The sequence below is a fragment of the Peromyscus maniculatus genome, chromosome 8 (assembly GCF_049852395.1).
Source record: "Peromyscus maniculatus bairdii isolate BWxNUB_F1_BW_parent chromosome 8, HU_Pman_BW_mat_3.1, whole genome shotgun sequence".
In the NCBI taxonomy this organism is placed as follows: Eukaryota; Metazoa; Chordata; class Mammalia; order Rodentia; family Cricetidae; genus Peromyscus; species Peromyscus maniculatus.
The window spans coordinates 96,737,964-96,764,845 of record NC_134859.1 but is presented as its reverse complement, the minus strand read 5'-3'; the positions used below and the strand labels follow the sequence as shown (position 1 = coordinate 96,764,845).

The following is a 26,882-nucleotide window of genomic DNA, read 5'->3' as shown; positions in this document are numbered from 1 at the left end:
ACCAACCGTCTTATTAAATAAGAAACACAGAAACAATGTAAAAGAGAAAGCCGAGAAGTCAGAGCTCAGAGCTAAAATCTCACCCTTCCTCCTGCTGTCCCAGCTTCGCGAAAAGAGACCTACTTCCTGTCGGCTCGTTTTTTTATAGTATGTTGTTCTGCCTTCTCATTGGTTGTAAACCCAAACACATGACTGCCTCGTCACTGTCTGAATGTACAGCCCCCTAGGTCTTAAAGGCATATGTCTCCAATGCTGACTGTATCCCTGAACACACAGAGATCTTATGGGATTAAAGGCGTGTGCCACCACCGCCACACTCTTGCTATGGCTCTAATAGCTCTGACCCTGAACACACAGATATCTATGGGATTAAAGGCGTGTGCCACCACCGCCACACTCTTGCTATGGCTCTAATAGCTCTGACCCCCAGACAACTTTATTTATTAACATACAATCAAATTAATATTTCAGTACAAATCAAAATAATATTTCAATACAATTAGATTACCACCACAGGAAACCCACGTTCACTTAGGGGGAAGAGAGATCAGTGGATGGGGCAGGTCCAGCTGTGAGGGAAACCCACGTTCACTTAGGGGGAAGAGAGATCAGTGGATGGGGCAGGTCCAGCTGTGAGGGAAACCCACGTTCACTTAGGGGGAAGAGAGATCAGTGGATGGGGCAGGTCCAGATGTGAGGGAAACCCACGTTCACTTAGGGGGAAGAGAGATCAGTGGAGCGTTCGATCAGTGAATGCCACTTAGGGAGATTCAGGGCTGGGGAGAGGCTCCAGGATAAAGCACTTGCCACCCAAGCGTGAGGACTGGAGCTGGAATCCCCAGAGACCATGTTATCACCAGGTGGGCATGGTGGCCCACCTGTAATTCCAGCCCTGGGAAGGGGACAGAGCAAGCTGGCTAGCTTGGTGAGCTCTGGTTCAGCTGAGAGACTGCCTCATGAATAAGGTGGAGAGCTATAACTACTACACCCAATGGGAACACTGGGTCTTGCACATACATTCATACAGTTGAACACATAAGTCACAAACACATACAGATGCTAATGTAAAAGGTATAAACAGGGGTGGTGAGTCATAGTTGTAATCCCAACACTTAAGAGGCTGAGGCAGGAGGATTCAAAGTTCAAGACCAGCTTAGGCTACATAATGAGACTCTCTCAAGAAAAGTTTTTTTTTTTTAAGTTGACAACTTCTAACTTAGTTCCTTATAAAAGGGTAAGGCAATGGGTCTAGACCCTTAGCTCACCTGAACCTTTCATAGAGATTGTCTAAGACCATGAGAAAACACAGATATTTACATTATGATTAACAATAGCAAAATTAGTTATGAAATAGCAACAAAATAATTTTATGGTTGGGGGTCATCACAAGATGAGGATCTGTGTCAAAGGGTCACAGCATTAGAAAGGCTGAGAACCACTGGAGGGTGAATGATGACCATTAGGTATACTTTCATTTTCTTTGGTTTTTCAAGATGGTCTCACTATGTAGTCCCAACTGTCCTTGAACTTGCTCTGTAGTTCAGGCTGGCCTTGAACCCACAGAGATCGGCCTGCCTCTGCTGGGATTGGAGGCAGGCAGGGCCATCAGGTATACTTGACATCAGTTCAAGAGAATGGTACTTCTGTGTGGTATGTTGTATGTGGTCTATGTATGTACTTGTATGGGTTCATGGGTGCATAGAAGCGCATGGTGTGTGTGTGTGTGTGTGTGTGTGTGTGTGTGTGTGTGTGTGTGTGTGTGTGTGTGTGTATGTAGGTCAGAGGTCGACTTCATGATCTTTATCACTCTCCAACTTTTTGTGACACTGTTTCTCACCAATCCCGAAGCTTATAGATTCAGCCAGGTTGGCTGGCGGGCCAATGAGCTTCAGGGATCTATCTCTAGCCCTGATGCTACGCGTGCAAACTACCATGCCTGGCTTTTTACCTGAGTTTTGGGGGCCAAGCTCAAGTCCTCATGCTTAAGAAGCAAGCGGAGTCATCTCCTCAGCCAGAGAATGGTTGTCATCTATCATCTACTATGGCCTCTGGGCTGGCCATCTGATTTTATAAATGGATTTATGGGAATAGACAACACAAAAAGGAGACTTCGTGGTTCTAAACCTCATACTGCTGTCTAGTGAGAAAGAGTCAGACCAGTCCTAATAGAACATTCTACAAAATCCCTGGCTCGCATTCCTCCAAACTGTCAGTATTGGCATAAACAAGAAAGGCTGGAGAACAAGGGATGTCCAACAGCTGATAGAAACTCAAGGAGGCATGATTAATGTAATGTAGGGTCCTGCATGGCCTCCAGAAGAGGACTTCAGGGGAAACGGGAATCACCTGAGGCTTTCATATACATTCTTTCTGTACTGGCTCTGTGAGTCTCGCTCTAGACCAGACTGTAGTTAGCCTAACCAGGAACTCTGGTCAATCCTTCTGCCATAGCCTTCCTAGAGCTAGGATTAGTAGTTGTAAGCCAACACGAGCTCAGCTCGTTATTGGTTCCTTAGTAGTGACAAGTATACCAAATGAATGCCAGGGGGTCACTGGGGAAGCAGTTCCAGGGTGAAACGCTGGGAAACCTTCCTACCTCCCCCACAACCACACTCCTCCGCTCGGTATTCTAAAATAAGGTTTACTGGAGGGGAAAAAAAGTGAGCGGTGATGTGTTGGTTTTTTAAGTATCGATCTGATTACAACAGGCTGAAGAATCGTCCTGCTGTAAGTGGATGAGAGTGGGGCCCGGAAGCCTTGGGAGATGCAGCACCCACAAGAGAAGTGGGGAGCAGGTACTGGCTCTTTCTGCTTCACAACAGTAGAGACCTGGGGACTCCACGAAGGCCACCTCCCCCATCTTGAGTCAGCAACTGTTTCCACAGAGGCAGAGTTGGAGAGATTCGGAACAGAGCTCTGTGCCTTCAGCAGGGTGTGCAAACTTCGGCTTCCAAATGTGCAACTTCACTCCCTGCTTCACACTCAAGTGTCAAGAGTTAAAACAACAGCATGCTCTCAAATCGTTTATAAATGTTTATTAAATGTCAGTAATTTTTACAAAGCAAATATTAATAGTAAAGAGACAAATTTTGCAAAATATGTACAAAAGTAAAAAGCCTTAATGACTAGCAACTCGCTGAACAAACTGAAACCCTTCCTCCTCCTCTTCGACCTCCTGTAGAAATAATTTACTGCTAGCCTGGAACCAAAGCACTGGCCAAGGAAAAATTTACAACAGTATCAGATAATGTGCTTAGTTCCTGGAAAGTTATAAAAAGATGTATGTAAAAAAAAAAAAAATCTAAGCCACAAATACTTATACAGGGTAATATAAACAAACCATGTCTCGTTAGGGACAGTATCTGTGAGGTTGCACTGAGTGCTTCGGATAAGGCTTCTTGTGCCCTGTGAGCTCACACCTAGTAGAGAAAAGCCATCTAGGATCTTTTGCGATTCTGCTTTCAAGTAAGAGAGAGGTAAAGAGAGGGTACACAGTATAGTCTGCTTCAGTACTATACGCACCCAACAAGAACACATTGCCTCCTTCCCTTCCTCCCTGTCACTCCTGGTACCGTCACACGAGCATGGCTAATGTCAAAATCACCACTCATTTTAGCAGTGTTGTTTCTGTAAATCAGAAGTATATACCAAGAAGGTGGTTTATTATGATCAGTGATTGTCAAGGGTTGAAATTTTATGCTTCTTGGATTCAGGTACATTCAATCCATCTGGAAATGTCAACATTATCAACACAGCAAAGGTCACAAAAGTCACTTTATAGCCCACAAAACACTGCCACATCCTAGTGCTTGAAAAGGCAAGTGGCAGTCTCTGCAGTGGGGAAGCTGAGCCACGAGGAGCTCAAATGCCATCAGCCCAGGATACACAGGGAGGCCACATCTCAAAAGCACACAACTCTACAGACAAACAAATGCAAACAATGCTCTGAGCCGTCTCTGGCACTCAAAATGAGGGTTAGACCGGAATGCTACATACAGGGATGAACAGTCCGTTCCAATGCTCATCTACATTCAGGCGGGCAGAAGGCGGCTAGTGGTCAAACACTGCTCTGATGAATCTAGCAAGCACCTGCTGGGCAAAGCTAGCAGTATCTAGTTGATGGTACCCGAAAAGCCATCATCAGGTTTGAACACAGAATTCAGTCTCTAGTGTAAACTGATTAAGCCCTAACCTCGTACCATAAGAAAATAGGCATCATGTGCCTCGTGCTTTCTAAACTGAAAAGCCATCCCAGCTTTAAAGAAAAAGAACAGAAAGTAGAAAGTGCTTTCATTCCAGCAGCGTAACACAAAGATCATTTGGCTCATGGAATTTAATGTGCTGAAACCACAGGAAGGAGATGTACAACCAGAGGCCGATTTCCAAATGAAAGGACCTGCAAAACTTTACTCTCCCTCTTTCAAAGAAAATTAAAAGAAATGAAAAGGTAACAGAGCGGCTTTCTCTAGGTTTATTTGGGAATTTGTTACAAATATTTGACTGGGCTTTACAGGTAGGGTGCATGGGTTCATACAGGAAATTCAGATTAACACTGACACTTGGGTCTTCTCAAATGAGAAAAATAACATCACTACAAATTGCAACTCAGAGTCACGTTCCAAATGGTTTGTTTGGGGTTTTGCCGAAATGTATCATTAAATAATGAAAGCACCAATTTGAGGGATTTCCAAATAGCTTGAGTTTCAGGATATAACCGCATAACTTGGGCATTTTATTCTTCATATAAACGAGGTATAACCGGATGTGAATACCAATGCTGAGAAATATTATCCCATCAGCCCAAGCGTTCGGAAGCCTACACTGGAAGGTGGTTTACTTAGAGGGCGCATGCTTTTTGCTGCATCTAACAACACTTCTGGTCACTTCTGGCACCAATGTGGATACTTTCTCTAATTCAAAGCCTCCACCACCAACCGAACAAGCATTTATTTCCCTGTAGAGCCCAGGCTTGAGAACGTCCAGAGGTCCCTCAGGGGTGCAGCACCCACCAATGCGCTGTGATGGGCTCCTCTTCAGGACACCCTGCCTTGTCTGGCTGCAGCTGCCCTCTGGCTATCAAGTACCCTTCCCAGACAGAAAAACTGAAACGGAGGCTTCAATTTAATACAGACAGCATTTGGCAGAAAGCAACATTTCAGGACATTAAAATATTTAAGAGGCAGAAACACACCTTGAAATAAGATCATAAGAAACCATGGAAGAAAGCCCTTTCCCCATTTCAAAAAAATTAAGGTCTAAATGTGTGGTGTTCTTTCATTTATAAGGCAACACTGTAAAATATAAAAAATTTCAAAGTCAACCAAGACACTTGTGTGATCATTTGTTGGTATGTAGCAAGGATGCAGGATTTCAGAACAGAGAGATTTGGAGTTAGGCACGGGTCATTCCCGCAAAGTCTGATGCCCCAGGGAGCCTCTACTCCAGTTACACTCTAGGGACTGAGGAGCCAGCACAGGCAGGGTAGAACACCTTTGCAATTCTGTGGGCTACATTTCACCTTCCTCTTCACACGACGATATTTCAATTCACAAAAGGACATAAGTTTCAGGATGTAGGTGTCAGATTCCTTCCAAACATGGACTAGAACTTTCTGGCTGAGCCTCACAGTTCTTTGAATTCTAAACAATCCTGTATAAACTGCAAGTAAGTAATCCATTGCTTCAGAATGTATCTAGACCGCATTCGGTTCTGAGATTCTGCATGCATCAGAAGGAGCTGCAGATGCCCAGAAGGATGCTGTGTCTAGGTGGGTGCTCTTGTCATTTCTTGGTAATAGTCACAATGGAGGAAGTCAGGGATTCTGCTCTGTCAGGCAATGCTTCTGTTCTCACCACAGAGCTTAAGTGTAACTGGACATAAACTGCTCTCTGAAGGGACTGACTTCTATTTTCACTGCAGTTAGTTTTGGCCAATATACAAAAATGTTTGCTAAATGAACATAGAGCAAACCAAGTGTTACTGTGCGTGCACATGTTCAAATGCTCATCAGCACTGGAGTTATGCTAACCCCACATATTTTAACAACTTCTTCTTTTTCGCAAAAAGGACTAGATGTAGAACCATTCAAATATACATAAATTATGGTAACAATTCCTGCACTGTGATACTGGACTACATGTCTTAAGCTCATGTATTACCAAAGGCAAGAAAACACTGGAATTTAGAAACACAAAGACAAGTCAGGTCTCTGAAGAACACACCCCTGTGAGCACACTAAGAGGCTCAGCTCTCACAGCTGCCAGCAAGGAATAAGGAACACCACTGCCTGTGAGCCACAAAGATGACCAACTTTTCGGAGCCTGATTCTTGCCTGAGAACAGTCACACAGTAAAAATGACAGGCATCACAGTCTTCATGCATTCTCCATGGAAAGCAGGGGTGTGCTCAGGCTCTGCGAACTCACAGGCCAGCTGGAACGTGACAAATGCTTTAGTACACCAGTCACTATGGGTATAGCTAATCACAAAGCTACTTTATGGGCATGGTTTAACCTAGCAGTGGCGTGTGTGTGTGTGTGTGTGTGTGTGTGTGTGTGTGTGTGTGTGTGTGTAAGGCAAACCTCCTAGGTATGGACAACTAGATAAGAACAACTTATCCTTAGATGAATTCTTTAGACATTCAACTGTCCCTCAATAAAGCTGTCATCTCACACACAACTACAGCACCAACACATACAAACTGTGTCTACAGGGACACTAAGCATGAACAGAATACTCAAAGGATGCCTTCTTGAATATTTCACAGGAAAACACTGCCCGCTAAGCTCTTGGTGACAAAAGAACCCCCTAAATGCTAGAGTTCAGAGTTGCTGAGATTAAGACAGGAGGGCGAAAGAAAGACAACTCAACAGTGATTCCCTCCAGGAGGCGTGACACCAACTGAGACAGGACCAACAAGTCACATGTGGCACTCAGGAACAGCCATGTTGACTGCTGCTACCAAGGGGCTCGCCCTTTCTAGCCATTGTTATGGCCAAGATGTTTCTAACAGGGCACATTAAGTTACTGATGTTTAGATATGGAAAAGGCAAACTGCACGCCACTGGGTATTTTAGATCAACACCGAACATGTACCATTTGTGAACACATCAGCATTAGGCCCAGATCCACACTGTAAACTTAAACACTAAGACACGATCTTCAGGAACTAAAGAAACTGAGAAGAAAACCATTCTGCATGTGTAAGCAATTACAAACACAGGAAGGCTAAGCCTCTGAAGATCTAGCCTGCTGATCCTCAGACTGAACTTTCTCTAACAGCCATTTTAGGACAGGGGCTCACTCTAGCTAGGCATGACACTGCTGTGTAAGGCACTCTCTCTTGGGTCTCATCTTAGAGCCGAACATTCCTAATCTCATCCCTACAAGTAGTTAAGGATACTGCCTATTCTTGGCACTGCAGGAGAATTCAGTTTGCAAGCAGAAGAATTCAAAGCCTGAAATACACCTAGTGTGAGGCTGGGCAGGAAATTACAACTGGACTTGAATGGAAGCCATAGTAAAACCCATCAAAGCCTGAATTCCAGCAGACATTGGCAATGTGTTAATTCAGCAGCTTTCAGCCACAAACTAAAGGCCACAGAAGGACTAAGATTTCCAAGAAGTTAGACACAGAATTGAGATTTCTCTAACTGCTGTTGTAAACTGCTATTTTAAAAAAGAAACAACACCCAAGACAAACAGAAAACAATCAAAACCACAACAAGGTATTAAAAGAGCAAGTCTTGTCATCACTGGAGCATGAGCTGCTTGAGGTTGTCGTGGAGGATTGTGTCCTTCACGTCTCGGAACACGAGGCGGATGTTCTCTGTGTTGATGGCGGTGGTGAAGTGGTGGTACAGTGGCCTCTGCTGCTGGTCCCGGCGTTTGCCACGGAAGCATTCCACCAGAAACTTTTGGACGTCTCTTAAGCAGTGTGGGTCCCCTTCAAATTCTAGGAAGTAGTCTTTGATGCTTACAACTTGCACTTTCTCTTCAAGCAAGTCTGTCTTGTTTAAGAAGAGGATTATAGACACATTGCTGAAAACCCGGTTATTGACAATTGTTTCAAAAATGTTCAGAGATTCTGTAAGGCGATTGGTCAGGCGATCCTCCATAAGCACCTGGTCAAATTCACTTGAAGACACAAGGAAAAGTATTGATGTCACACTGTCAAAGCATTCAAACCAACGTTTCCGTTCTGATCTCTGGCCACCTACATCAACCATTTTGAAAGGAACATTTTTAATTTCAAAGTCGTACTCATGGATGCCTTTGGTGGGTCTCCTGGCAAGCAGAATATCTTGTTGTGATGGAATGTAATCCTGGAAGAGAAAAGGGTTTATACTTAGGAGTCCACAGTAGCAATAATGGATGTGCAAATTAAATGATTAAAAAAAAAAAAGACAAGTTCTCACTAGTAGATCAGGCTGGCCTCTAGCTTGAGATCTTTCGATTCTTGTGCTCCAGCCTCCCAGGTAATAGAATTACAGATGTGAGACTCCACAACTGGCACACTTCTCACATGTAAGTGGAACTCCCAGCTGACTTCACTCTCCTGCACTGCCAACTAGTACCTACTCCTAGGTCAAGCCAGAATAATTTCACTGCTCCATGCATCTCCATGCTATTCCTTACCCCTCTAAAAACAGGAGGATCTGAGAATATAATTCATGAGGCTAACTTCCCATGTTTGGTTCTGACCTACTCTCATTACAAATGCTTCTTCATTATACACACCTCCTTCATGACGCTGAATAAGCTCCATGATGTCATGCATGTGGAAAAACACTTAACCTAGCACAAGTGATTAACAATATGCATTTTGAACTATAGGCTAGTCTGTTTCCAGGCTATGGTTCAAGCAGCTCTTACTGATGAAGAATGCACTCTGAGCACCAGTACCTCTACTGAGAAACAGGACATTCACACCTGGCACACTTGTCTTGGAAGAGCTTCACTGCTAAGACTGTTAGCTCTTCCTGAACTCTTCATGTGGCCACTAAGTGACTAGGCTGGCGTTGTACCTGCGATGATCTTCCTACCTCTGCCTCCTTAGTGCTAGGATTATACATTTACACACACACTCATGTTTAAGGCAGTCTTGCTATGTTGTCCTGGCTGATCTGGAATTTGTTGACAATTCTTCTCCCTTAGTCTTACAAATGCTGGGACTACAGGTCCTGCCCCCGTGGCTTTCCAGACCTTGTGAGCAGAGAAACAAGATCTTGAACAAAGGCAGCTGCTAGCTGCAGCAGAGAGCAACTGCACCCCAGTGGCACACTTCCTTACATGCCCTAAGTGGTTCTCTTTCTCAGGCTAGTACTTTTCCACAAGTCATGTGGCTTTTTGGCAATACTCAAACAGGAGCAGTTTTAATACTTATCTTCATGGTCAAAACATTTTCAAAGTCAAGGAAGATGGAAAACTGTGACTTTACAAGCTGAATGAATTTTATGCCTTTCCAAGGACTCAACACACAGTAGGGTTTCTGCAGCTGTAACAGGAGAGAAGCGAATGGGATTCTATGACTTGTCCTAAGTTCATAGAACGGTGATAAAATGCAGCACAGCCAGCTTTATCTCCTCTGTACTCCAGATGGGCTGCAGAACTCCTCTCAGCCCGGCCGTTTAAACCCCTGCTACACACAGCTGGGCCTGGCCAGACCATTGTTTACAAGCTATTTGTTGGTTGCATACTTTGTGAAGCACTGTCGCTAGGCACCAGGGACTTAACTCTTACAATCAAGATGGGAAGTCCTGGTCCTCATGACAGAATCGAAAAAGACAAAGTAACTATCAACTGTGACTTATGTAACAAAGAAGCAAGGGCTGATGCAGACAGGAAGAGGATGACAGCTGTGTTAGCCAAGCCTGCAGTGCCAAGGTCAGGAAGAGTTCAAGGTCATCTTTGATTACATAGTAAGTTCAAGTCTAGCCTCAGCTACAAAGAGACCTTGTCTCAAACAAAATACCACCCAACAAACAACAACAAAACCCCAGCAACAATGAAATGAGGATGTTGATGAATGGTGTGCTTAGAGAAAAACAGAAAAAAGCAGATCAAATTAGCTCTGTTTAGACTGTAAGAAAGCACTCTTAAAAAAAAAAATCATTAGCCAGGCATGTTAGTGTACGCCTTTAATTCAAGTGGGAGGCAGACCCAGGCAGATCTCAGTGATTTTGAGGCCAGCCTGGTCTACAAAGCAGGTTCCAGGGCTACATAATGAGACCTGGTCTCAAAAAACAAACAACAAATCAGAGCCTGGTCTAGGGTCTGGAGAGGTTGCTCTTGGAGAGGACATGGCTTTAGTTCCCAACATCCACATAGCAGATCTAACTCTAGTTCCAGGGAAACTAACATCCTTTTCTGGGCTCCTGGGGCACCAGGCAGGCACGGTAATGCACATACATACACACGTGCCGATAAGCACTCATACACAAAAAATAAAAACATATCAATTTTAAAGAAATGTTTAGGACTGAGGAGGTGAGCTCAGTTGGTAAAGTGTATGCATGCAGCACATGCCTAAGGTCCTGAGTTTGGATCCCTAGCACCTACATCAAAAAGGTGGGTGTTAGCAGAGCACCACCTATATCCCAGAGCTGGAGTGGTAGAGACAGAAGGATCCCTGGGCTGGTCATCAGCCAGTCTAGACAAATGGAGAGACCCTGTCTCAAACAAGGCAAGAAACAACCAAGGAAGACACATAGCACCAAGCCCAGGCGCCCCACTAGCATACACACACGTGGGTGTGTATCCCCTTCCACATACTCTATTCCCTAATGCTTCTCTCCAGTTATATATGCATTATGTGTACAAAGTAAGTTATAAAGAACTCAAGTTCTGGGAGATACTTGTAACTATGGGGGAAGCAGGTAACACAATACTCCTTTAAAGGCAAACAAATGCAATTAAATATTTAGTTTTGTTTTTTAAAACAGACTGGCCTTAAACTTATGATCCTCCTGCCTCAGCTTCCTGAGTGCTAGAATTATAGATGTGTGCCATCACACCCAGCAGGCAAATTCAACTAGAAAAATATAAGGGAAATGTGAAAATGAACCTGCTAGGGGGAAAAAGTACAGTCCTCCGTGCCCTAAGTACTTGGAATGTTACTTTCCTACTCGCGACAAGTTAGTTCTGTGCTTTTCATTAGCACTCTAACATGAAGCCTCAGAGCCCAGAAGCTCATTTAACACACCAGAAATCTAAGAGGAAGAAAGGCCAGCTGCACTAGATTTGGTGACTAACAAATTACCTCTAGGGCAATAGCTCTAAGCACTGCAAATCTTAATTCCAACGACTCTTGGGTGTTTGCCAATACAGGGAGCGAGCAGACAGTGGCGTTCTCTACCTGCCTTGGGTACAGGAAAGCCATGAGCAGGCCTCAACCCAGCTGAGTCACAGGCTTTTTGGGGTAACCAGTGGGAAGATACCAGAGTCTCCTTCCAAGGGTGACACTCTCTCTCACCTCAGTCTTTTCAGCAGGCCTCGAGAATAGAGCCCCATTTCCCTGACTCCAATACAAAAGAGCCCTGCTCTATTTCTGTTACAGAAACTCAACAAGATTGAAAAATAACAGATAATGTGCAATCTCATTTTCAAACACAAATCTCTTTCATGTTGGAAAAAAATTAAGAAATGTGTCAGTGTCTGTAGCTATTCATCAGGCCACTGCCACTAGAAGAAGAGGAAAAGGCAGGCTTAGTATTTTCTCTAACTTTCCTAACAAGCTGCCCCCAGATAAAAGCAATGTTATCCCGATTACTGCTTCCAAGTATCAATGACCAGAAATGTAGCTTTGATACTTACTGGTACTCCAAGTTTATCCAAGTTATCCAGGAAATACTTCACAGACTCACCCTGAAAACAAGAAGAAAACAAAGTTACAAGGACTTAGATGCTGCTCCACAGTTGATGCTGTACTGTGGGGCTGTTCACTTGGTCCAAACACCCTTTGTTTAGTCACACCCAGGGAAGCTGAAGCAGGAGGACTACCAAGTGTAAGGCCAGGCCAGGATGCATAAGGGAGACTCTGGGCTCTAACAAAAAAAAGGAAAGCAAACTGGAAACCAAGAAACTTCGGTAAATACTAACTTTAAACACTTCTAATGGGCTGAAGGTACAGCTGAGGCCGCACAAGGCCCTGGGTAGTCCTCAGCACTAGAGTAAACAACGCACAAGCAGCCGATAAGAAGCCCACCAGAGGCTACTACATGTGGTATTGCTTAGTGGAGGACAGCAAGACATGTGCTCCTGTACTTGACCTGGGACAATGGGTTAGCCTGACTGAAGGAAAGGAAAACAATGTCTAGCACTACAAAAACTGTCACTGCGCAAGTTTTCAGGTCACTGTAGGGACTTTTGTTATGACACCAAATTTGGTAGGCCTGGTTTCTTGAAGGCTGGGTCCCTGTGGGCCTAGAAACCCTATCAAAGAGCGTCTCAGGTCCTGCCACACTGAAGGCCCGTCTGTCCTGCACTCTGAATAGGTCTTCACCTGGCCACAGTTCAGTAGCACCTGACACTGGACCTTTGGAACACAGCAGATGACTAAGTTATGCAAAGCTATCAAACATTGGCATGTTTTATTATACAGCATTTAAAACCATATTTGCCAACAATTGCGTCAATCTTATACACGTCTGTGGGAGGCTGTCGCACTCACAGTGGTGGACAGATTCGGGTTTCCTATATTCTTATACTCAGCTGAATGCTTGAGCTTTGTACAACTAGCAACAAAAACCCATTTTCCTGAAATAGTGGGGTGGCCAAGTATCCAAATGCCAGTCATTCCTTTAGGCAAAAGTAGCATGGCCTGAGAAGGGCGGCTGGAGCAGCTCGGAAGAAGCCTGGTCGTCCTTCAGTTTCTTCAGACAATCGTCCTGTTTCTGTCTCCATACATATTCATCAGAAAGACACTCCAAGTGAAGACTGAGCTTGAGTCTTTTGACTGTTCAATCTAGGGTGGTCTTCAGGGAAACTAGTCATGGTTTGGAGGCTGTGTGTCACATCCAAACACTTCTGGCCACAAAAACAAGCTGATGAAGACCACGACCAGTATGGATTGAGGCTTACATACTGATCTGCTGCTCTTTCCCTGAGGTACAGATGGTTGTGAGCTGCCTGATGGGGTGCTGGCAACTGAACCTGGGTCCTCTGGAAGAGCAGCCAGTGTTGAGCCATCTCTTCAGCCCCAAGTTTTCCCTTTTCAAACTGGGTAGCATCCATCCCCTCGAGCAACCTGTGTTGTTTGTAGGTTTAGAATCCCCTCCACCTCTCAAAACACACAGCAAAGCAACTAAATAAGCAGTTGAAGTGCCTGGATTATTTGCTTCAAGACAGAATCCTCCAGAAGGTACCTTTCAGTTTTAAGGAGATTTCTACAGCTGAACTGAACACAATTGTGGGGAATTGAACATACATACAGATGTGTCATGTGTAACTGTTATTTACTGTTTCTTCTATTTCTAAATGGGAACACATAGTAACTTGTAATCAAAGACCTAGTAAGGGTAAAACGAAGGAGCTATAAAACTGATACTTCAGAGTATAAAGAATGAGGACTGTGGCACTGGCTCCTGACCTGCAGGAGCTAAGCACACCCACAGATATAATATACAACACACACACACACACACACACACACACACACACACACACACACACACACACACACACTATATATATGTATCACACGCACACATACACATATGCACTAAATAGAAAAAGGTTTGTGTCTATGTGAGTGTATGTGCATATGTGTGTATAGGTGCTTATGCCTGTGTCCCATGCTGGTGTCCTCTATCACTCTATCTAGTCCTTTCTGAGGCTTGAATTTTCTAAGCTATGCTGGAAGCTGGCAAGCCTCAGAGATCCTCCTGTCTCTGCCCTGCTCAGAGCTGGGACACCTTATCACCCGGGTGCTGGAAAACCAACTGCTCTCCGTGGCTGTGCAGTGAGCACCTTAACTGCTGAGCCAGCTCTCCAGCCCTGAGAACTATCTTTTTTCTTCTTTTTCTTTTGTTTTTCCGAGACAGGGTTTCTATGTGTAGCCCTGGCTGTCCTCGAACTCAGAGGTCCACACCTCTGCCTCCTGAGTGCTGGGATTAAAGCATGTGCATCACCGTCTGGCGACACATACAATACTTCTACTTTCTATCTTTTTAACAAACGGTTTTCATCTTCCTCCCTTCTTTCCTCCCTCCCACTCTACCCCGTCCTCCTTCCACCCTTCCTCTTCTTGAGGCAGGGCTTCACTTTTTAACAAATTTTAATATTTCTTTTCCTCCCTCTCTTTTTCTCTTTCTCTCTTTCTCTCTCTCTCTCTCTCTCTCTCTCTCTCTCTCTCTCTCTCTCTCTTTCTTTCTTTCTTTTTGAGGCAGAATTTCATTCACTGGCTTTGAAGTCACAGCAGACCTTCTCAGCCTCCTGAGTTCTGACATTACAGGAACGAGCTGCTGCCTGGCAGTTTTGGTAACACTGTTAGATAAACAGCTCTAAGTACACAGCTTTCTGTACCTCTGCACTTATACCCACGGTCACCTTCTGGGCAGAGTTAGACAGTTTTAACTGCTAAGCTCTCCTGGTTTCCTGGTTTCACACAGGTGAAACACTGAGTTCATTCTTCAATAGAGAATATCCGGACAAAGATAAAAGCACAGCCTGTGATCCTGGCAACTGGGAAATGGAGGCAGCCCGAGGACCAGTTCAAGGTCAGTCTGGGTTATGTGAGCCCTGCCTCAAAGAACCAAACAAAACCAAAAAAAAAAGAAAGAAAAAGAAAAGATCTCCACATCCAATAGTGAAAATTCAACTACATAAAAAGCAAGAGGGCTACTAATCTTTCGGAGGTAAGATAGATGGAAGTCAGAATACCCTCACCACAAGTACATGAGCATTATCTGAAGCAGCATCCTTCCTTCCCTTCCAAGTAAATGCTTACACCACTCTATTGTTTGAGAGGGTTTACAGAAAACAGTACACATCCTAGTGGTATTACAAATCCATACAAAACTCTGAGAAAGTCAGGAACATTATGCCCCATAAAACCTTTAATGACCTTTGGCCTGTCCCCAGGAATTTACTCAGCACAAAGAAAAGGATGCACACAAAGGACACTTAAGCTGGAGTGATAGCCCACACTGGAGGATCAGGAGTCCACAATAACCAAAGGCTTTGGAGTCAGTTTGATGCAAGGCTGGGATATCCGAGACCCTGTCTCAAACACCCAAAAGGAATAAATTATTATAAAATGCCATTTATTCAGTGCCAATTACAACAATAAAATCTGGAATATTATTTTTCCACACAGAATTAGGAAAGAAACATAATGAATCTAGGTATACTTAAACCTAAAATGTTACATTATTAAATATAATTCTTTTATATCACTGCCACATATGAAATACTTGTGCTAGTTCAAATGCTAAACTGAAGTAGTAGATTATAAAGTCAAAGCCTACAAGTTTGAGCTTCAAGGCATTCTTTCACTTTTGTTCTTCCAAATGTGGTACAATACTCACACAGTGGCAAAGCCCAACCCTGTTAATGTCACGGTTTTTAGTCACTTATCATATAGGGTTAAATTATTTAAATGTTTTCATACTGTCTGTATGTGCTTGGTCTCACCTTGCTGTCATTAAAAAGATCTGAATTCTACAGCACATCTCGATTCAAAGATCTGTGAGACTTAGCTCAGCTGCACATTACCTCCTTAAAATGGGCAAAGGTGACTGCAGCAGTGAGGTAACTACAGCCCATATATATACTATAACCCTAGCACTAGAAAGGCCCAAGCCGGAGACTGCCCCAGCCTGAGGCCAGCCTTCCTTACAGCATAAGTTCCCAGCAAGCAGGGATAGCCAGTGAGACCCAGAGGAAGAAGAGAAAAGGGGAGAAGAAAGGAGAGAGGGAGAGGAGGAGGAGAAAGAGAAGAAATAATCATGCTATTTTCAGAACTACAAATACTTTAAATAGTTCAGAGTGCACACTGCTCTTCCAGAGGCCTATACTTGACTCCCAGCACCTACATGCACCAATCAACAGCCATATCCAGTGGCTCATCCACTTGTAACTCCAGCTTCAGGGGATCTGACACCCTCTTCTGGCCTCTTGCTGCACTCATGTGCATATACCCACACGCATAATTAAAAATAAATCTTACAAAAGATTTATTGTTATTTTGTGTGTACAAGTGTTTGCCTGTGTGTATGTTAGTGCACCATGTGCATGCAGTACCCACAGAAGTCAGAAGTGGCAAATGCCCTGGAACTGGAATTACATACGGTTGTCAGCTATCGTGTGAATGCCGGAAACTGACCGGGGGGTGGGGGGGGTGGGGGGGCGGGGACTGGGAACTGAACCTGGGTCCTCTGAAAGAGCAGCAAGGGTTCCTAACCTGTGAGACATCTGTCTAGCCCCAATGAAAACAAATCTTAAAAACAAAACAACTACACACATACTTTCCACCACCTTCCTACCTCTGTCTCAGTGCAGGGATTTCAGCAGAGTGCTTCCACACCTGACTGAAGAGACTCATCTGAAATCTTGTGGGTCAAATGAGTTCAGAATTTATTAGAAATTCAAAATCCCATGAAAACCAAGTGATAACGATCACAGAAAAGGCAGGTACCACAGACAAAACCAGGTCAGCCAGGGCTATGTAGTGAGATCCTATCTCAAAACTAAGAAGGGTAAAGAAAAGTCATGTGCACTGTTATCAAACCTCGGCTTCTACAGGCACTACACAAGAGTAAGGTAGAGTCCTCTGTGCATTCAGGACTCTGAAATTAAAAGTTTAATTCCCCCACATTTGAACTTATGATGGACTTCTATTTCCAGTCTTCCCATCTCAGCCACATCACTCAAGGACATAATATATTCACTGTGATTCCTGTGGGAAGCATATTTTGGCTAAAATTGTCTCCATTCAAAAAGGAGATGCTGGGGCTAGAGAGGTGGGGCAGTTTGTTCCCTCCACTCTTCCTTGACAAGGTCTTGCCATTGAATTCAAGATACTTTTGTCGACACCTCTTGAGTTCTAGAAATTTTTATCAGTAGCTTTTAAATTTTATTAAGGAGAAAAACCACAGAGAAAACTCTTATGATCTCAAAAATAAATAAACAAATAAATAAAATAAAACATAAAACTGAAAAATACACAATGTTCATAATTGGCAGTTTACCCATGAAGGCCATGGACACACAGCAGTGGCTCTGTACTGGGGGCCCAGGGCTTCTGATGATCCCTGCTGTTTGTGTCCAGTGCTGGGGGCCTGGCATCTGGCACCCTCCCCTTCAAGAGCATGTGTGAACCAAGAATGAAGGGCTGGGAGAAGGCTGCCCCTAACTACTTTTTCTTAACAACCTCAGAAGTGCTCATTTCTTCTAGTTTCTAATGCTGGTGTGAAGGAAAAGAAGGGAATCAGAGTTCTTTCTTTACCCCTGAGTGAGTGATCTGGCCAAGTTTCCAAACTTCCCTAGGTCCCAATTTTCCCAATAGTGGAAAGAGTTCAGCGGCTCAATAATCATTCCTTTACTGCACAAAGTACACTTAAAGTTAGATTCTCATGCCAGGCTGTGGTAGCGACCACCTTCAATCCCAGTACTCGGGAGGCAGAGGCAGGCAACTCTCTGTAAGCTCAAGGCTAGCCTGGTCTACAGATAAAGTCCCAAGACAGCCAGGGCTACACAAAGAAACCTTGTCTTGAACCACCCCCCCCCCATTAAAAAAGGAGGAGGAGAAAGAGGAGGAAAAGGAGGAGGAGGAGGAGGAAGAAGAAGAAGACGATGACGACAAAGAAAGAAACAGAAGCAGGCAGGCAGATCTCTATGAGTTCAAGGCCAGCCTGATCTACACACAGAGAGTTCCAAGCTAGCCAGAGAAACAATGAGAGCAGTCTTAAAGTTAGACTCTCCTTTCAGTACAGGTCATGTTATTAACCTGAACTTTGCTTCTGTGTCTCCTTATCTGAGTCATGCAGCTTAGTCTCTCTACATACAACATAGGATTTCATGGAGCACACAAAAACACTATAAGGTTAAGACTTGTTGGTCCTAACCTGAAATTGGGTTAGCTTTTCTTGGTCCATTCTCTACTACTGAAAGAAATAAAATCCAATTTCACATAGAAATCCATTTCCTGGTTCAGACTTGAATCTCCCGGTGTCACCTCGAACTCTTTTCCTCTGCAGAGCAGTGAGGTGACTTTCTGTGGTAGACTCTTCAGAGCAGCATGGCACACAAGTCTTCTAGTAGTTTTTGATTGTGAACATTTAGGATCCATGTAAACAATGGCACTGTGGCCTGTAGACCTGATTCTAGCCCCACACATCCTGTTGGCAAAGTCAATGTACATCAGTGAGCTTCAGTTACATTTTAAAATTTCAAATCCTGAGAGGCGCTACAAACTTTATCAAGTTGTACCTAAGCTGGAAATGGCTACACTGTTTCCCATTCCCAAGAATCATTTATTATAAATGTACTGTCTTTGCTTGTCAAGACATTATGGGCCAGGAGTCCCAGGTTTAAAGTTAATCCAAAAGCTGAGAACCTAAGTTAGAAAGTAATTTCTATAAAGCAAATATACTGAGAGACCCAGTTCACTTGACAACTACTGCCCAAGAGAAAGTTGTTAATCCACATGCTCTTGTGTACCCCTGAAACAGCCAAAGGACAAGACTCAGTGTGTGCTGTTCTCTGAAGATACCAATTTCAGCTGGAGAAGAAATCACCTCTTCTTTGAGAAAAACATACTAAAATTACTGACAGCTTTATGCCAATAGGGAAAAGACAACTTTACTTCAAGTAGTTGAGAAGTAGAGGTTTTAAAGCCTTAGCCAGGGTTCAGTGGTTCAGAGCACTTGTTGTCTTCCAAGTCTGGATCCCAGAACCCAAGTAAGGAGGCTCACAACCACCTTCAATTCTAGCTTCAGGGAATCCAATGCCCCTTCCGGTTCTGTGTGAACGGCCACATACATGATGCCAGTACACACAAATATTTTACTCTAGAATGCGTTTGTCAATATGTAGCAAGGCCTTTAACAAAGACTGTCATTAGAGTAATATTGAAAAGAATGTGTGCAACAACTCAACCACAGTAGTAAAGTACTTTTGATAGAGAACTATTGGATTATTTTTATTTTTCTAGACTGAAGATCAGATGTCTACCCACAAACAATTATAGCCCACAGGCCAAATCCAGCCCATTGCTTGTTTTAGGGTTCACTTCTAAATGATTGGGGAAAACATGAAAAGAGTATTTTTAACATGTGGAATGGTATGAAATCAAATTTCAGAGTCTAAAAATAAAGCTCCAGTGGTGCACAGCCGCACTCATTTACTCGTCTAGCATCTCTGCTTGCTTCCACACCCTGCAGCAGAGGGGGCAGCGGAGGCGGCCTATGTGAAACACTCTGTATCTCTGTACCGCTGCCCAGGGCGCGGAGGGTTACAGTGAGCAAGTCCGAAGTTGAGAATGCTTCAAACGGCACCAATACTGCCACTCTGCTCCACCTCCCCTTTTCCTCTCGCACAAACACACTAGTAAGTTCAGATGCACCATAGAAAGAAAAAAGAGGATTCTGAATGCCATGCTTTTAATATACATCAAAATATCAGTACTTGTGTTGTTATGACGTTAGATGATGAAGTACTGTGTTTACTATGGAATGACACTGTAGCTAACTAAAAAACTACAACGTATTCTTTATGCACTTGCAGACTAAACACACCACCTATTTCCAAAGTTTCCATGTGGTTTACTGTTATCCAAGCAAGCAATGTCATTTACTGCTCGAGAGTTGATTAAGTCATGTTTGATTGCAGCAGCCAAACAAGACTGTCCAGAGAAGACAGACTGTTATCCTTTCCGTGAGAACAGTTGCTCAGAGTTGAAGACAGAAGGAACAACCTAAACACTAGATGGGTCTCTGTGAGTTCAAGGACAATCTGGTCTATATATCAAGTTCCAGACCAGCCAGGGCTACACAGCAGGACCCTGCCTCAAAAGAAAATTAATAATAACAGTGACAGACAGACTAATGATTTCTAGGACTTTCCCCTGTTCTTGCTGAATTTACTACCAACAGTGCTCAGGCAGCTGTCTGTCAAGTTTCAAGTACCCAGAGAACTGAGACAACACTCAATCAGTGCAACTGCCAGTGGACTCTGATGGGGGGGGGGGCTGAGTGGACAAGGAAGGGGCAAACACACAAAGCCGCGGACAGTTAGCACTGAATTCCTCGTCAACAGGTACCTTGTGGGAAACACATTAAGTCTAACAGTGCCAATGAGGAATTTAATTTAGTCCTGTGAACTTGGCCATCACCGTGTCCAGGAATTTTGTCAGAAATAAGAGTCAGTATTCATCTGGGAACATAGCTCCATTGGTAGAACACTTTGCCTAGCATGCATGAAACCCTGGGTCTGACCCTCAGCACCAAGGTGCAGTGGCACACACCTGTAATCTCAGCACTTGGAAAGAGGCAGGAGAATCAGGAAGTTCAAGATCATCCTCTGCGGGTTTGAGGATGAACAAAATTAACAAAATTAGACTGCAGTGTCAACAGAGAGGGAGAGAGGGAGAGAGGGAGGGAGGGAGGGAGGGAGGGAGGGAGGGAGGGAGGGAGGGAGGGAGGGAGGGAGGGAGGGAGGGACAATGAAATGAGTATTCTGATGTGCCCTTTAAAAGTTCAGTGCCGTGGGCTGAGAGATGGCTCAGCCACTAAGGGCTAGGCTCACAACCAAAATACAAGTTCAGTGGCTCAAGAGTTTTACTAAATTTTCTGAGCATGGGGATGAAACGGACTTTCTTCTTCTAGACAAGAACTACCCTTTAACCACTGCTGTTGAACACTGGTTCTTGAAATTAGCTTTGGGAAGAGCAGATTCTATTCTTAAAGGAGTTCAACCTAAAATTATAAGGCAAAACAGCCTATTTTGGAGACACTTATACTCTGGTAAATGCATCTCAACAACTGGCATTATGACTGAATCTCTAGCAACGTCAAACTGTTTTTATACACTCTCCTGTGTATAAGTAAATCCTCATTTCCACATAAATTTGCAATGCACATCCAGTTCCAAATTCCAACTACAATTCCTGAAGCATCCTTCAGCTCCTAATACATGCACAAAATCCATTTAACTGCAAATTAAAGGTTCTCCCAAGCCTTCCAGCAGAAATGGTCAGTGTGAGACAAGAGCATGCTAAGAAGTACAGTGGGAAAACCTAGACTTTTTCTGAAGAATAAGTGCACTCAATGAGCTCACACGCTCATGTGGCAATGTCTATCTGCATTTTGCTGCTCTAAGGTGAGCCTGGGCCCTCACCAATGCAAGGTAAACACTCTACCACTGAGCTACATCCCTAACCAAAGACATTTTTCCAAGGATCGGGTGTGTAAAATGGTTTTTCACATCATCATTAATGGGCGAATATTTACAATAAATTTTGAAGGTAATAGTAACCATTGAACTTGAATAGGCAAAATAACCCAATTCTTACAAAAATTCTTACAAAAAAAAAAAAAACCCAGCCTCTTACAAAAAGCTATACATAATTTTATTGCATTTGGAATTGTATTGCTAAAAAGGTTTGTAGAAACTTGTATTCTCTCATAATACTTACATATGAGTTGTACAGTAATGCTCTTCATCTTATGTCTTGGCACAAGAAGTCTCAACTATATTATCTTGTCCTTTAGGGAAAGTATCCTAGAAATTTTAGTTTGTTTATTTTGAGACACAGTCTGTACATATGTAACCCTGACTGTCCCAGAACTCACTATGTAGATCAGGCTGGCTTCAAACTCACAGAGACCTGCTTGCCTCTGCCTCAGAAATGCTAGGATTAAAGGTGTGTGGTAGCATGTTAAACACTTACATTTGTTTTGAGGTGAGTCATGCTATGTTGCCCTGGCACACAAATGCCTGAGCTTAAGTGATCCTTCTGCCTCAGCCTCCAAAGTATTACACACCTCGTAAGCCACACCCAGCTTAGATCAATGGTTCTTAACTGGTACAGACCAGAACTGTTTGATATGCATATTAAAATATCACAGATTCTCAGGTCTACTAAAACCTGTCATGCCAAAATCTTAGCAAGTCACAAGAAAAGAGCTTCTGATGCAGTCTTCCTTGGCATCACTTCATATCTCAATATGCATTTAAAAAGTAACTTCATTGTTTGTGATTATACAAAATTAACCTTTAAAAGCCTGGTAAATGCTAGAGAGAGGGTTCAAGGCTTAAAAGCACTCTCTTCCAGAACACCCAGGTTCAATTCCTAGCATCCACGTGGCAGTTAACAACCATCTGTAATTCTAGTTCCAAGGGATCTAAAGCCCTTTCAGTCTCCAAGTATAACAGGCACACATGTGATATTCAGGCATACAAGCAGGCAAAATACACATATACATAAAATTAAATAATAAAAAATAAAAGTGTGATTAAAAATGCCAAGCTACTAAGAAACTGGGTTAGAAATTTACTTTTATTTTACTGCAAGAGTAGGTTTTAAGCAACACTGCATATTCTTCACAATTCAAATAAATCACACATGTACGTACATTCACACACAAATCAAGACTCCATTTGAGTTTAGGGACAGCCTGGTCCTAATGAAAGAATGAATGAATAAAAAAAAATGAATGGAGAGCTAGAGGACAGGATTAGACACGGGCTTCATATTGCGGGCTTCATATTGAGAAGCTCATCTGACTGGGATCGTAAGGTAAGGATTTTGAAGAAAACTCTGGGAATAATGAAGGATCACAGATCCAATCTATTTATGTTGCTTGGTTAAAATCTACCAGGCAGCTGTGGTGAGCCATACCTGTAATCTCCAAAGTCTGAAGCAGGAGGATCTATGGGTTCAGAGCCAGCTGGCAAGCTGGAACTATATAAACCAAGACCTTGTCAACATCAAAAAAACCAAACCCAAACCTAACCAAATCCCTGCTTACTAAGACTCACCTAGAACGGGAGGAAGATAGCATTCTCAGTGATAAATACTGAACCAGTGAACCAGAATTTCTTGTTTGAATACTTAGCTAGTCCCAAGTGATTATACTGTCCCCTATTTTTCTCTTTAAAATGAGCCCCAAAGTCAGGAATGGTGGCAAATGCCTGAAAACCTCAGCACTTGAGGCTGAGACAGAAAGGATGTCATGAGTTCAAGGACAGCCTGAACTATACTACACACTAACAGGCCAACTCAGGAAAAAGAAAAGCTTGACTTCAAAACAAAGGCACCTTCCTGGGCTTTTGCAAGAGCTGAGCACCTTCCTTCCTCCTGTACCCAACCCCAGTGCCTGACACAACTCCTTCCATTCTTCATCTGAGGACCTTACTTTTCATAGACAGAGACAACGAGACTCCAAGTTGAACAGTCTACAGAACACCTAGTCTTGCCCATTTTACAGATTTTGAAAAGTCTGAAGGACAGAAGTTATATGGTTCATCAAGACTAATCCAGGGGGTAGAAATTGAAAGAAAACTATTTTAGGGGCAAGAATTCAAATTCTTGGTTTTTCCCCAGTAAGATCAGTACTGAAGAAACATGAATTTAAGATATACTCATTTTCACTCTTTTTTCCACTGACTACAGTTTCTCCCAGCTGCCCCTGCCCTCAGGAATCACCCCTTCTGCTGTTTGCACTGAGGACTTGTGCCTCTCAAAGCTCCTTACTTTGACATATGGTCTTGTACAGAAACACCTAGCTACACTCAAACTTTTGCTCTCTGTATTGCAGAACAGGATTGTTATCTTGTACATAGTAACAGCTACGGCAACATCTGCTGGACGCTTTGTATTGTAACTTCCCCTTTCCGACATCCTGTTTCCATCAGTCACTGAGAGAGTAACATATGGAATGATGGCTTTTAGAGGGATGATTAGAGTACATATAGCTTAGTAAGTCGTATCTGCTTATAAAGATGCAAGCACAAACAACAGAAAAGCAAGAGATGAACTTAAGTGAATATGACTAAGTTCTTCCAAGGCATAATAAAGTCCATTTATTTTTTCAGCATGTCTGGATATCATGAAAAGCACTATAGAAAGTTACAGTATCAAGAGGATATGAAAACAAAATTCAAAGCCCTTCAGTGTGAGGGTAATCATTAAATGTTACCGCCAATCAAAGAGGGATGCAAAGAAAGTGATAAGGATGGAAAGAGAGAATATACAAGTCAAATTTTAAAGTCACATTTATTTGTGTGTGTGTGTGTGTGTGTGCGCGCGCGCGCGCGCACATGCACAAGTTGTGGCACATGTGTGGAGATCAGAGAACAACTCCTTCCACAACATGAGTGCCTGGACTAAAGTCATGCTGTCAGACTTGGCAGCAAGCTCTTCCTTTACCCACTGAGCCAGCTCACTGGCCCTCAAACAGGACTGAAGGGACTGGATGACGGCGAAGCTTCAGAACTGCTTTTTTCTCTAAGTAGATTTAGGTTTCTGAATACTTGTCTTCTAACCAACAGTCAAGCAGGGTGGGGCCTAGCCCAGGTCTCCATCTGCAGAGATTAGGAGGAGCCACAGATCATATGGAATTTGAAAGATTCTTGCCACAAGCAGACATCCTAAATGCTCACGCAAGGACATTAGACAAATGTCAAACTGTAGGTAGTATGTATTGTGTGTGTCGTAACTTCACCATCCTGAACTATTTTTATAGACTATGATCAGAGAAGACAAACTGAAATCTGCTTGTCTGTACACTAGGACTAAGCTCCGTAGTAAACCTGATCCCTAGCACTGGGGGAATAAAATGTTTTCTACTCAGATGAACCATCATTGCTTAATCTCATAAAATGTGAAAAACTTAAATGCAAAGCAATTAGTATGTTTCTAAGTGGGGAAATAAGTTTGCTTTGAAAAATATTAAGAGAGTTTTAAAGGGTCACATTTTTATTTACTGAGCCTCTTTCAGTTGTTACCTAAAATAGTCTTTTGTTAAAAATACAAGTTATTCAAAAATATCAAAATTCAAAAGAAAAATCCATCCGTTATCAATATTCACTTTGTGGGGTATGGCAGTATAGGTCTGTAATCAATCAATCGATTGATCGATCAATCAATTTTCACTTTGCAGGGCCTATTGGAATAGGCCTGTGATTGCAGCTTCTTAGAAGGCTGGGGAGGTGAGACTGGAGGGTTCTAGGTTGAAGGCCAGTCTGGGCTACAGAACGAATATAGCCTGGGCTACAGAGCGAGTATAGCCTGGGCTACAGAGCAAGCTCCTAACTCAAAAGAAGAGACAGGTAGGAGGGCAGCACACACTGAACCCCGGCCTCTGTTCACTTCTGCCCATCTAACAGCTCGGCTTGCCTGGTTTCAAGGGATTTCTTTTATTGATTCTTATCTTTGACTTTTTTTTTCTTTCATTTTTCTCTGGGGAAAAAGTATTTGATGTTGTACACACACTACATTTCAAAAAGGGCAGTATTGTCATCTTTGTAAAAAATGCATATATAAAGCACCTCACATCATTTTTTTGTTTGGTTCACAGAAGCATAACAATATTTACTGATAGCAAAAGAAACTGCCATTTTTCCTTTGCTCTGTCAATACATCAAAACCAACTACACTCTAAGTTAATGAAACTTCAAATTTCTTACTAGTATTTTCCATGTCACACTTAACGATTCTAAGAGCCAAAATTAGTCAGTTATATTAACTCTCAGTATTTGAAAATTATTTTTCAAAATAAATCTTTCTACACCAACCTAAGATAGTTTATGATAACCAAAGTAAAAATTTCCTCAGGAATACTATCTTTGGCTTACTTAGAGCAAAGTTCCATCCATTTCTTCTCCCCCGAACACTGTAACAACAAACAGGCTCCCAGTGTAAAAGAAGAGACACCTGGGAAAGAACCAGGTCCTCCACTTTATTATGCAGGCTCCGCCCTATTGCCACAACTCTCAGCCAGGAAATGCTGCTTTATGTCAAGTGTTTTAGATTTATCACCAGAATAATTTGTGGCTAGTAATCCTAATCATGAAGCATACCTACTAAAAGTAATTCTCCTACTACACAAGTCATAAAACAAGTACCTTATTTTATGAAAAAGCTTTATCCTGGAGGAACAGAGATCCAAGCATCCCCTACTAAGCATTTGTAAATGTGCATCCTATCAAGGCTCGGTGATTCTGTCAGTGTCTCATGAAAGTAAAGCACACTTTACATGGGAGGACTTCCACGCTGCAGCAGTGGACAGCTCTGACCAACAGGGCAGCGATACGGCAGGTTTATCCCAGATGGCAGGTACTGTTTAGAACCACTACTTTCGCTTCCTAAGAAAGCGGGAGCACTTAAGCAAAAAGTTCACACCCATTTCTAAGGAATCTGCTGGTACTGAGAAAAGTCACCTTCAGGAAATGCTGATGTTGCAACCATAAAGGAGCCGGATATGAAGCTGGACAGAGAGTACAAAGGAGTTTATCTCAATACCCAACATGTATTCAAATACCGGAGGAAGATAACCAAAACATCAACAAAGATGTCTCAGATGGCACAGAGCATCACTGTGGAATTTTTTTACCCCCAGAAAACATGTATGGCTTAGAATGCCACATTGGGCAGCTCACCACTACCTGTGATGACATTTCCAGGGGATCTCACACCCTGTTCTGGCCTCCTTGGGCACCTGTGCACACATGACGTACCGTGTGTACTTTCAGTCAGACACAAACAAAAAATAATAAACTGGCCGGGCGGTGGTGGCGCACGCCTTTAATCCCAGCACTTGGGAGGCAGAGGCAGGCGGATCTCTGTGAGTTCGAGGCCAGCCTGGGCTACCAAGTGAGTTCCAGGAAAGGCGCAAAGCTACACAGAGAAACCCTGTCTCAAAAAAAAAATAAATAATAATA

At 43.1% G+C, this 26,882-nt stretch overlaps 1 protein-coding gene across 3 annotated transcripts in view; it reads right to left on the bottom strand.

Moving 5' to 3' along the window:
* Window positions 1–26,882, bottom strand: part of Gna13 (G protein subunit alpha 13) — a 56,232-nt gene that overhangs the window by 11,706 nt on the left and 17,644 nt on the right. Inside the window, exons 3-4 of one of the 3 annotated variants that reach the window (XM_006970471.4) lie at window positions 11,814–11,864; window positions 4,458–8,323 (exon numbers count right to left, since the gene is read on the bottom strand). In XM_006970471.4, the coding sequence (XP_006970533.1) occupies window positions 7,751–8,323; window positions 11,814–11,864 (624 nt within the window). In that variant the 3' untranslated portion in view covers window positions 4,458–7,750. Of the gene's footprint in view, window positions 1–4,457; window positions 8,324–11,813; window positions 11,865–24,239; window positions 24,525–26,882 lie in introns of those variants that run through there. The other 2 variants (XM_076543634.1, XM_076543635.1) reach the window with 2 other exon arrangements.